The 12,483-nt window shown below is 37.7% G+C and overlaps 1 protein-coding gene across 4 annotated transcripts in view; it reads left to right on the top strand.

The window, feature by feature from the left end:
* Positions 1–3,871: 3,871 nt before the first annotated feature.
* The window catches only part of LOC102696698 (adaptor related protein complex 3 subunit beta 2), a 52,074-nt gene continuing 43,462 nt past the window's right edge, over positions 3,872–12,483 (top strand). For 3 of the 4 annotated variants that reach the window (XM_069190769.1, XM_069190770.1, XM_069190768.1), the window contains exon 1: positions 3,872–4,072. In XM_069190769.1, coding sequence (XP_069046870.1) covers positions 3,960–4,072 — 113 coding nt within the window. In that variant the 5' untranslated portion in view covers positions 3,872–3,959. The remainder of the gene's footprint in view (positions 4,073–12,483) is intronic. The other variant, XM_069190771.1, reaches the window with a different exon arrangement.

The following is a 12,483-nucleotide window of genomic DNA, read 5'->3' as shown; positions in this document are numbered from 1 at the left end:
GCTGAGCTCATCTCACTGAGCGCATTCAAGCAACAGGAGAAATAATTTTATGGAACAAGCCTGCCCCCTGGTGGGGAAAACAAGGTACTTCAGCGACACCTGAAAAATTCTCCACAGCCGAAATGTTTTCCCTTTTCCTTTCAGCATGGAATAAACCTTTACCTGCTTCTTTCCCGCCTATGCATGCAGATGCAGCTACCTCCTCGAGCTACTTCAGAGAAATACTAGATCAGTATAAGGAATTATACTCATCAAGAGCTGTTTCAGCTCTTTAGAATGTACTCATAGAGAACACAGTGGCATGGTGGGTAGTGCTACTGTACTGCTTCTTTGGTAGTGAGTTTCAGCCCAGAATGTGGATCCTTCTGTGTAGAGTCTGTGTGTTCTCCATGTATTCACATGGATTTTCTCTGCATTGCTCGGGTTTTTTCCTGATTTCCAAAGATATGCTGGCCGGTTTAATCGCTCTGCTTTTAATCGACTGGTATCCCATCCTGATGTGTTCCATCCGTGTGTTCTACGCATCTAGGCTAGGCTCCAAAGTGCCATAACTCTTCCCAAAAAACAGCAGCTTTCTGACAGTGAATACAAGATCCAATTCACCATCTAATTCAAATACACGACCAATATCATCCAGATCAGTTACCTACAGATAACATAACCTAATAAAACCAAATAAATCACCTTTTTCTCTTCCTTCCTTTCTGCCCTGCACTGCCACTCTCCATCAGACCAGGAAAGAAGGTTAATTAGCAGCGTTTGTACTCAATCATACTTATAGTATTTGATGTTTCGTGATGACTGGCAACTTTTTTTTTCTTGTATGTAATTCTTGTATATCAGAAAAAGGAAAACTAATAAAATACAAGTAAAAGAATGTGGGATCCATATTAATCCCTCACAAGAACCAATGTTGTACTGAAGCTGTGATTTTTGTTCGCTAATGTAAAATATTCAGATAATAAATTCCCAAAAGCTTTCAGAATACAGAGTTGAATTTGCCCTGCTTATTTACAGTCCTCCCAAGTGTTTGTAAAATGGCACTGACGGTGTTTGGGAAATTGAGGAACATTGTGTGGAGTCTGTATGTTCTCCTCATTCCAAAAGTCCAAAGACACACTGGTAGGGTAATTGTCTTCTGGGAAACTGGCCCTGCTGTGAGTGAGTGTGAGTGTTTGTGTCTGTGTCTGTATGTGCCCTGTGACGGACTGGAGTCCTTTTTGGGATGTAACCTGCCTTGTGCTCATCGTTTGTCTGTATGGGCTCTGGGTCCCTTGCCTGAATTGGACAAAGCCAGTAGAAAATGGATGGGTGAATGTTTCTGTGTGGTAAAAGAGGCTTTGCTAAAACTGTTTCACATGCTATCCAGTTCCATGGAATTTATACAGACCTCCCAGAAACAGTGCTATTTTTATTTGACTGAAAAAAAAATGTCAGTGAAAAGCGCTTCTGGAAAACATTTTTAGTAGGCATGCAGGGAATAGACATCTTCACTGGCAAGTGAAATCTTATCTTCACACTTCAAACATTCTTCGGATTCTCACTTTGAGACGTGTTCTGTGACACACTTCTTCGCTGTGGATGCAGCAGGTCTATTTGAAGCTGCCTTGCTGCTTAACTGCTTCCCGTTCAGCAAATGGAGCTGTTTAGCTCTTACAGAGGGAGTACCGCAGTGCACCTGGAAAGGCAGAATTTACTTCTGTTCCAATGCCAAAGAAATGTCTCTTCTGTACTGTTGGAGGAAAGCACGCTGTATCCTTTGATGCACTGTAAAGCAGAATTTAATATTTGTGTCAGTGCTTCAGAATGAGCTTTAATCCTTTACATAAATTTAAGGGAACCAAAACCTTATTATGCACACTGCATTAACTCTTTGGTATTTCCTTATCCCGCCATTCCTAATCCATTAAAGTGGGTTCAACAAAGGACAAAGGACACACATACTGTATATGAATATACTGTATATAGAACACAAAACTATAATTGAGAAAATTATTTCTGGCTGCTGTTATGATCAGTAATTGATTATAACTGCATTTTACAATCACCAGTTTAATAACAAAGGGGCTTTTGTAACTGAACACAAGATACGTGTCCCTATCAGGTCAAGCTGCTTTGAGGATTCACTGTATAATGCTATCTGTGTGATGACTGCAATTAAAGCAGTAACATACTGTAAAGCTTCCATCTGGTTTCATTATCAATGTTAAAATGAGCATTTCCCAGATGTTTCTACAGCATGTACCGCATTAGTCATGCTTAATTTGTAAAAATTGTATAAGTACAATTTCAACCTCTATTATTGTCCAAAATGGGAACATTGTGAACAAGTAACATTTCGCAACTTACACAACATTTCGCAAAGGTTTCTGTCAATCGCAAGGCAAAGAGAAATATTTCAATGAGGGTTTATTAAGGTTTCTGGAAACAGATTCTAAGTTTCTGTCAAGTTTTGTCAGCTCCTTGACATTTCTCAAATCTAAATTAAGTCTTGATTTTCTTTACAGATGAGATGCGTTTTAATATGTGTGTTTGAATGGTGGGTTACGAATGAAGGGTTCTTTAAAAATCCCCCTTTCCGAAATGAAATATATTGCAATATACCAGAAAAAAATGTGTAGACATAACTTTCAATACAATGTAAAATATATTTAGTTCAAATTGTATTTTCTTAGATTATACGTGCAATATACAGTAATTAAAATATATTTTCAATAACATATTTTAACAAGCATATATCCAATTATTCCACAATATACTGCTCATAACATATGCAATATACTGTGTTGAATCTCAGATATTTTCCTTATCTATGCATTTATCTGGGAAGAGATCACACAGTCTTCCATATGAATCCACTTTTTTAATTCCATGTAATTCATTAATGTTGAATACATCTAATTAGGTGGGTGTGTAGAACATTTAAGACGTTTTATTTGATTTAGAGCCTTAGATCTCTTTATTGCAGGTACAGTATCTATGCAAGTTTGTTCAGGAAGATTTTGTGTGGAAATTTCATTTTTCAAAGCAATTAATACAAGATTCCAATCAATTTTTGGACATTTACATTTATTGCAGCATTTTCAGGGAGCGTATCCATAGGTATCTGATGCTTGGATATCCAGTAATGATCCTGGAGAGAACAAATTATTTTCAGAACAAATTCTTTGTTATCAACAAAGCAAATGAATTGTTAATTTGTTTTAAAAATAATTTGCAAATAACAACTGAATACCCTCCTTCTCTCAATTGTAGTCTCAAGTCTCAACAGAAAAAATACTTTTGACAGCTTCTAAAATTTACATACAGGTAATATACAGTGATTTGCAATCCAGGATGTCATTTGATTATTAAAACTTTATTTAAAACGTTATTTTGATATTACTGGTGAATGTGAACCTTTAAAGCATCAGTCTGCTTGTTTTGAAATACAATCAATATTTATGCTTACAAAATATTGTTACATTCTCGTTGTTCAAACGTCAATGGTTACCAGATCTTTTCCAAGTAATGTTGCAGATAAGATTAAGCTATATTAAATCATTAAAATACATATAAGTGTGTATTTTATCTGTCCCCCAGCTGGCTGAAGGATACGGTCAGGTTAAAAACGATGACATGCCCTTTAAGAACTTTGCCCTGCACCTTGTTTACGCACGACAGCTCAACGAGAGAAAAGACAGCTGTTTACACAAATACAGTATGTGCACGAAGGTCGATCAAAACAGATTATGGACAGATTAAAAAAAAACGTTTCCTTTTTGCGGTGGTTCAGAAAACAAGGCGTCTCAGCTGAGAACGAAATTGGGGCATCCATATCTTGTCACATGACCGCAGCATCACCGGGGATCGGTACAGTTGATCACAGCTATAGGAAATCGCTGTTAGTGCGCCTTTAAGAAGAGCCCCGATCTCTGCTCTAAATCTCCATCATTGTATTCCGTACGAAAGCTGTAGCTATGTCTGCCAGCTCTGCCTACAATGATGAAAAGGGGGGTTCCTCTAGCCTCGGGGAACCCGAGTACGGGCACGATCCCGCCAGCGGAGGGATTTTCTCCTCCGATTATAAAAGGTAAAGGCGAAAATCCGCGACTTGCAGCGTTACTGTTATTATTTTATTTTCTGATATGGAAAATCAAGGAAAGCCGGTGGGGGAGGTGCGCGGGGCATGCAATTTCCTGCTAGTGAAGGTGGAGAGCCGGCAGAGACTGCGGGGGTTTGATTGGGCGGGGGTTGCCTCCGAATAAACATTCAATCATTTATTATTACAATTGTTAAGCGGCGGGTATTTAATTGATGGCGCTTTGCTAGTGGAAACTGTCCGGCAATTCGGGGGAAGAAAATGCAGCCCAGTGGGCCAGACCAGTTCTCACAACCACTGCGATTCGATGTTTCATCTTGTGAAGAATATATGCACGCGTCAGTGCACGTACCGTTTGTCCCAGAAAATATTGAGAGATTGGGTTTACACATGATACAGCATATGCGGAGACCGGCAAACCCTGATAAGTCAGTTTCCCAACCGCCGCGATGAAATAAAGTCCGTGCATAAAACACTGAGCATTGAGCTAAAAAAGCATGGAAGTCAGTACAATCGAGCCTTGTGAAACACATCTCCCTAAAGCTGAGCTCGCCTCTTTGTGGGAAAGAGGTCTCGGCATGCTGCTCGTTTGGGAAGTGTTTTCAGAACTGGCGGCTGGACAGCGCAGTGGTGCTGCAAGCAGACGGAGCTGCGCTAGGACTCTGCCGCGGGGAACCATTGAATAGATGCTGCCCGCTTTAGAAACGTTTGAACACACGCAAATATTGACGTGTTCCGTCAGCGTCCCGAAGCTTGTTTCACTGACAAAGGCGCATGGACACTGTTTTTCATCCCGTCTCTTTTGAGCTTGAACGATGTGATGTTTTACAAACCGGATTTCGTTTAAATGCTCTCCCCGATTACACATTTAGCTCCACGCTCCACGCCTAGAAACTCGCTCTGCAATCTGCCCTTATTGTAGTGTGTTCAGTAAAAGTGCTAGAAATGTCCATTTCGAATAAATGTATCTGTTAAGGCACATTTTAGGAAGGATTGTGTACATGAAAAATATTTTTTACAATAGTTATGTGGTTTGTATAGTAAAAAGATATCCTGCATGACATGATTATAATTTAGCATAATAGCAATAAGTGAACCTTATATATACGTGGGAACAAGTAATAGGTGTATTCCATGCTGAAATAACACCTAAAGAAGGCTCCAAAGCCAAAACGTTGTGTTTCCTTTCTTCTCTTTTCAGCAGGAATAAACCTTTACTTGTTCCTTTGCAGCCTACGCACGCTGACGCAACTCCCCACCTAAACTACTTATATATACATAACCCTAATAGGTTAACACATTCCCAAATAACCCAGCATTTTAGGATTCTTGTTATTTTAAATCTTTTAGTTATTGATCGTGAAAGGGTGGAGCAGTGGGGTGGCTCTGTGGCTACGGATCTGTGCCTGTGGCTGGAAGGTTGCCAGTTCAATCCCGTGGCCGGCAGAGGAATCCTACTCTGTTGGGCCCCTGAGCAAGGCCCTTAACCCTACCTGCTCCAGGGGCTCTGTGTGAAATGGCTGACCCCGTGCTCTGACCCCAAGCTTCTCTCCCTGTCTGTGTGTCTCATGGAGAGCAAGTTGGGGTCTGCAAAAAGACAAATTCCTACTGCAATAAATTGTATAGGGCAAAGAAAGTGATCTAAAGATCTAATCTAAATTAAATACAATGCACAACATGTAGGACCATACAGGAAAGACTATACCTTAAAATATTAAAGATAACTGATGTACCTCTGTAAAATTTGTCAGTTGGAAAGTGGTTATATCTACTTGATAAAATACAGTACACATGTATGCAGATAAATGTAGTGTCAGTACAACAGATGCACCTACTAAAACACTGTAATAATATTGTCATTTTAATACATCACACATTATTTAAATGTTAGTGTTTTTATGTCCTGCTCCTCTACACATTCATCATATTATATGGGAGCATTTCAAGTTATATGAGACCTTATCGGTCTGTGAAGTTCTACGACTGTAGTAAATTCAGTGACTCTCTCATGACCACACATATCCTCCCAGTTGTCAGAACACTGAAAACAAAGAGAACCAAGTACAATGAGTATTCCAGAACTGCCAGGTACCTTGAGATATTTGCATTACAGTTTAGCTGTTCTGTGGCAGAAAATAAATGTAATAAGGAATAACAGCACTCGAGAATGAGATGCGCTGAGTATACAGTATTTCTTGTCAGGTGGCATGGTGCCGCAGTGGATTGCATTGCTGCCCCACAGCACTGGGGCCCTGGGTTTAATTCCTGGAGTGCTGTCTGCATGACATTTGTATGTTCTCCCCCTCTTTGCATTCCCATTCCAGAAACCTACTTGTAGGTTACTTGGCTTCTGGGCAGATTGGTTCTGTTGTGAGTGTGTGTGTGCCCTGCAATGGACTGGTGTCCCATCCAGGGTGTATCCTGCCTTGCACCTGTTGCTTTCCAGGATAGCCAGCACTCCCCTGTGGCCCCATATTGAGTTTTTCTTAGAAGATGGATAGAGATGTGGTTAAACTCACTCAGCTGTGGCCCAGCCTACCTGACCATAGGAGGCGGGGTCCCCCATTCAGAGTGAGGAGTTGACCAAGAGGTTACTGCAGATATAGAGTGGAGTTGGGGTGCATGAGACAAAAAGAGTGGGATTTGAATGTGTTATATAGAGCTTTAGAGAAATTAGGTCTCCAATGATGATGATTGAGAAGACATGTAGATGAGAGTGGCTTGGTTGTTCACATGCCACTCTCATGCACATGATCATCAGTGAAGATCTTATATCTCAAAAACACAGAACCAGACAGAGGAGGTTGATTACATTGTGAGGCTGTATCAGAAAGTAGTACATTTTGTACCAAGAAAGCAGATGGATTTGACCAGTTCTAGCTAAAACTAAAAAGTTTTATAAATGAGAGCAAATCCATGGGCTGTTGAGTGTGCCACACTGTGTTACACCGCGCTCCCGAAGGACTTGTCATTCCACCTCGCATTCCAGCACACTTCCCAATTAGCACATTTACCCCAGACTATTAAATGCTGCTTCACACTCTCCCCTGTGCTCAGTATGAGGGTTTTCCTGGCTAGAGCTACTTCCATTTTCGCTGTGACTTACTGCTTGGTTTTTGGCTTCCCGACCCTGGTTTGTTCTCCGACCACGTCTCCTGGTTTTGGTTTTGTTACTTTGGTTATCATTCTGGTTTCGACTCTCGGCTTCCGGCTTCACTTCTGTTTTTGCACTTTTGCACCGCCTTGTTTACCTATGGCTTTCGGAGCTCAGATTGCTATATCGACTGCGCCTCTGGAGATTACGCCTCATTACTATTTCCTAACACACTGTGCCAGCTGCAAAGCTGTGTGAGACAGCTTCTAGACCCATCCCTTCAGATGAACAAGATATCAGATGCAGTTTCCCAATAATATATCAATGTAAATGTGAGCCAGAGGGCAAACAGCTGTGTATTGCTCAATATGCCCTTCTAGTATTAAATATCTCAAATAATTCAAAACAGTAGTTACCTGTGAATCAAAGCTGTTAATAAGAAAGTTTTCTACAGTCAGGATATGGACATGAAATCTGAACTACATGGTATTCAAATTTGATTTTTGTGTGTCTGAATGTTCACTGCAATACGTTAGTTCAAGTCAGCTTAATAAAATACTGTGTCATGTGTATGATGCAGATGTCAAATTGAACCACTGGCTTTAATTCTTATTTTGACATACCGTACACTGTCATTCTGGAGAGGATTGGTTTGAAATATGGCATAATAAACATATTATAAGTACTGCTAATGGTCTATGAGCAAGACAAAGTGGAAACAGACTATCTGTACTAGTGCATAACAGAATAGGTATAATATAATGATTTTCATAATAAATCTTTTATGTTACTACTCCATACTGTATATCCCTTTTGGTAGAGAGAAAGCGATTGCACATAAAAAGAAAGGAGTCTCTCATATTTTAAAAAGAAAGGGATCACCTCACTAGTTTTGTTTCTGTGCTATTAACCTCAACCACCTGGAGGGTGAATTATCAACACACTGCTAGTAGGAGGTTTGAGCTTCACCTGAGGTGTTGCTTTCTTATGTGTTTGATTATGGAAATATTATTTATTGACATTTGTTACGGATATCTATATACGGTGAATTTGTGTGGTGCTGCTGCATAGTATTTTTCATAAATTCACTAGTGTATATTTCTACATTTTAAAAAGTTGTGGTTTGCTTTTTTAAATATAAGGAGGAAGAATAACCACATTCCTTTACTATTAACAATACTTCTGTTATTAGACTAAGACGTATCAATAACATTTTTTATCATTTCATTTGTATTTAAACCTAGGATTGTGATATTGGCTCAATAGAACACTTTGTCTGGAGTTAATGGGTTAATAATTATTGGGACTGTTATTTTTAGAAACTGCTATATATGGATTCCTGTGAAAATCTTTATGCATCAAAAATGCATGAAATTGTTTCATTGCACACCCACAGAAAAGACCTTTTGAATTGTTTCAAATTTTTTTTGAAAGTCCTTTTTAAATGCGGGTCATTAAATATTCTTAAATATGTACTGTATAAAACAAATGCTGATATAGTTTATTAATAACTGTATCATTTTGTTTTGTTTATTTAACTGATTTAATTAAGATTAAGATTGTTATTTTTGGGATGACAGATATTACATATTTTATAAGTAGTTCAGGTGGGCAGCTGCTTCAGCATGTGTAGGCTGCAAAGAAGAACACCTGAAGAAGGCTTCACAGCCGAAACGTTGTGTTTTCTCTCTTCTCTTTTCAGCAGGGAATAAACCTGTTACTTGTTCCTGTTACATATTCTGTTTCTCTATACAGTGTCAAAGTAATTGTTCATGGCTGTCACTTGGCAACTTAATTTCTAACCTCATTTTAGTTTTTGAAGGTGGTTTTGATGCCTGTCACCTGGGATCCTTCCTTTAACTTTAACTTTAGTACTATTTAACAAGTATGCCTACTGTCTGATTTTGCTTTTGTCTCCCTAACAAATGAAAATAAATTGACAGATCCATATGATAGTGAGTGTTTATCGAGTGTTTCGACAGGCAAGTCAGTTGGTCTCCAGCAGTGCAGTTAGGTTATTGGTCTGCTGGTACAATGAGATGCATTTGCAGTAAAAATCAGTATCAGTGTTCACAGAGCGGCCAATTTCAATTTTAACGATTCATTCTGCAGCTCATTTTCAGCACTCAGAAACTTGTGCCGTGCTAATTTACAAAAAATGTCCTGCCAAATTTGAAATACACGCAGAACATTGGACATGTCATATTCAAAACCATGATGAATAATCAGTTTCATATTGCAGTGTATAATGTTTTTGGCAGATAAATCAGGATAATTCAAGCCCTAGATCTCTTTCTTTGACTAGTCTTTTCCCAGTCTAATGTAGAGTTGTTATGACAGATAAATGCTATACTGCATATCTCAACCCCAAGTATCATTGAAGGCATTATTCCAGGTTCAGAACCCTGCAAGTTTTATATCTAATATGTACATCTTCATCTTCTTCATGTGACTTGGAAATAATGTTTGAAATTAAATAGGAATTGGAAAATCCAACACTATAAATCCAGAACCAATTCAAACATAATTCCAAACCTGGCATGGACTTTCCCATGAATAGGCAAGTTTTATTAATTTTGTATTAATGTCATTAATAAGCAGTAATGACACGGGTTGTGGAAATGCATGTGCTTTCAAGATGTGCTGCAATGATTCGTATTAATTAGTGACATTGTGGAGATACAGGGTGTCGGCTACCAAGACACGTACAATTCATATTTGCCAACATCATAGTGTTGTTAAATAAAACCAGGTTAACAGTGAGAATACGAGCTGCATATCAACATTTTTATATAATCCATGATGGATTGTTTGCTGTTTTAACATAGCATGTTAATAATTTAGTTGATTATTAAAAATATATCAAAACTTTTTTTCAACATTGTACTTTGTAACTATCATTCATTAAAACAATATTTAAAAACTACAATTATTTGTTTGTAGATTGTGCAGAGGAGTGTTTTATGTGTAGTTATAGATCAAAACATGAAGATTCTTTACAGTTTAAAGTTCATATAGTATCTCCATGTAATTTTGCGTGGCATACTGTACATTTAAAAGGCTGGAACAGAAGGTGGCAGTAGTCTCCTTCACTGTACAAGTGAAATAGGGTAAATTAGAGTAGTACAGCATATAGTTATAATTAATATTTCAGATAACTCTTCAACTTAAAACCAATGAAAATAAGCAATTGCAAAGTATACGAGTTTACTCATTGATGATATTTTAGTGACCGGTTGAGCAAGAAATGGAAGAAATGCTAAAACTGTATGTTACTGTGACACGATTAAATTCCTGACATGTTTTGGTTTTGTCTGTTCTCTGTGATTTCAGAGCTGCTGGACAGATAGCTTTAACATGACAGAGTTAACATGGTTAAGCTGTCATTAAAGCAGATTAATCATAACAAATGTAATCAGAAGCAGAACTTAGTTGCAATAACAAACCTTTAAATGGGCTGCATTTTATGATTTTAAAAAGTGTTTTTAAGCTTCATTATTTATGGAAAACTAAATAGATTTCACACAATAATTCTTAACAGAGTCTCTTTAATAAAATGACCAATTTATGACAAGCTTGCTTTCTAGTTTGGCTTTGTCTGCTTTAGACTGTTTTGTAAGACTTCCTAGGGCAGTAACCTTTATTTGAATACATTATGAATATACTAGAAAGTGATTTTAAACCATCTCTCAAAATCAGACTCTAGGTGTTTGCTTAATGGTAAGAAACGGCTAAGAGACTAGAAATGGCTGTAACCAGTGGTGTTGTGTTGCCACACAGACAGAAGAGGGCACCCACAATCAGTTATAACAATAAGCAAGCCATAGGTGTCTTCAGAATGCTTGAAACCACAAGTAAATGTACACCAGTGGTTTGTTGCAAGTTATTTTTTTAACCAGAAGAGTCCATGCAATTAAACATTTACATTATTAATCTACTTGCTGACACTTCATTATATCACCAGCTTTGAACATTGGACATTGTAAAAATGTTATTTTATTTTGTGCTTTTGACTTGGATAGATTGTAAAGAGTTAATCTGAGTCTTGTACGTCTGTATAGTAAATGTATTTTGTTTTGGAGTTTCTAATTTGACAGTAAGAAGAGAAATAAACCTGATCTCTGCCTGCAAAATCATCACTGAGGAGGAGATTGAAAAGAAGGGGAACATGATATGATTAGAAAATAAATCATGGTCATAAGAACCTAAATACGTTGCTAAAATTTGAGAGTAAGATCTGTGTTCGATCAGTTTCTTACCAGTTGGTCGCTTTTTTATGTTGTCTTAAATTGGTGAGTTAAACAGTGCAGCTTCCTTGACCTACCAGTGCTTTTACACAGTTTCCTTGGAAACCTGTCTTTACAGACAAAGGGAGAATCACCATATAATGTAGGTATAGGGAATGTAAAGTAAAATACAGAGGGTATCTATTAAGCATCTATATTTCATCCAAGAGGGACTGCATTTCCAATAGCCTGGCTTCAAAAATATACTCTGATCCATTAATCTGTATTTTTCCCTCAAAAGTATTGAATGGCAAATTAAAAATCACTGATTTTTTTCTCATTTTATATGGGATATACAGTATGAATATACAGTATATCTCACATGTAATGAAATGTGAATAATATCGGTTACAGTTTTTAACTGCTCTTAGCACTTTTCGGTTAAAATGCTAGTTACAAATATAGCTCTAATGTGGCTTTTTAAATTATTATTAAGTTAAATACTACAATACTGCACATACTGTATCTACTGCAACAGTTGTTCTGTTCCGGCAAGTCAATCTGAAGTGTCAACATTCCAGCAAGATGTGTTATTAAGTATTTTGTTAAAAGTAAAAGTATTAAATTAAACATAAGTGTATGATTTGATACAAGTACCCATTTTGCTTAATCTTAATTCAAGTGTGTAATTCTAAGAAATTGTGAAATAGGTGTTACTGTCACAAATAAATTTGTCAGAACCAGTGAGATATGCTGGATCTGGAACTGGTTTGTTTAAGTGTTTCTTGTAGTGTAGCTTGGTTAACAAGCCTGAATACAGAGCTGCACTTAAACATTGGTAAAAGCCTAAATGCTTTAGGGCTAGTGGTTTGAAATACATTGTTTTTGCAAAATAGTGAGCAAGTGCCTGGATTATTGGTTTGGAACCACCAAGTGTCCGTGTTATCAAATCTCCTGAGACACCAAGCTAGAGCTGTTTTCATTTTTTGGCAGACTCATTCCACAATGATAGTGTTTTCGGGTGTATAAGCAAGATTAGCACTTTTCTTTTTCAAGTGGGCGGTTTCTCTAAATTCTGAATG

This window comes from Lepisosteus oculatus, chromosome 5, assembly GCF_040954835.1.
Source record: "Lepisosteus oculatus isolate fLepOcu1 chromosome 5, fLepOcu1.hap2, whole genome shotgun sequence".
Taxonomy (NCBI): domain Eukaryota; kingdom Metazoa; phylum Chordata; class Actinopteri; order Semionotiformes; family Lepisosteidae; genus Lepisosteus; species Lepisosteus oculatus.
The sequence above is the reverse complement of the archived record's forward strand: the minus strand, read 5'-3'. Positions and strand labels throughout refer to the sequence as shown.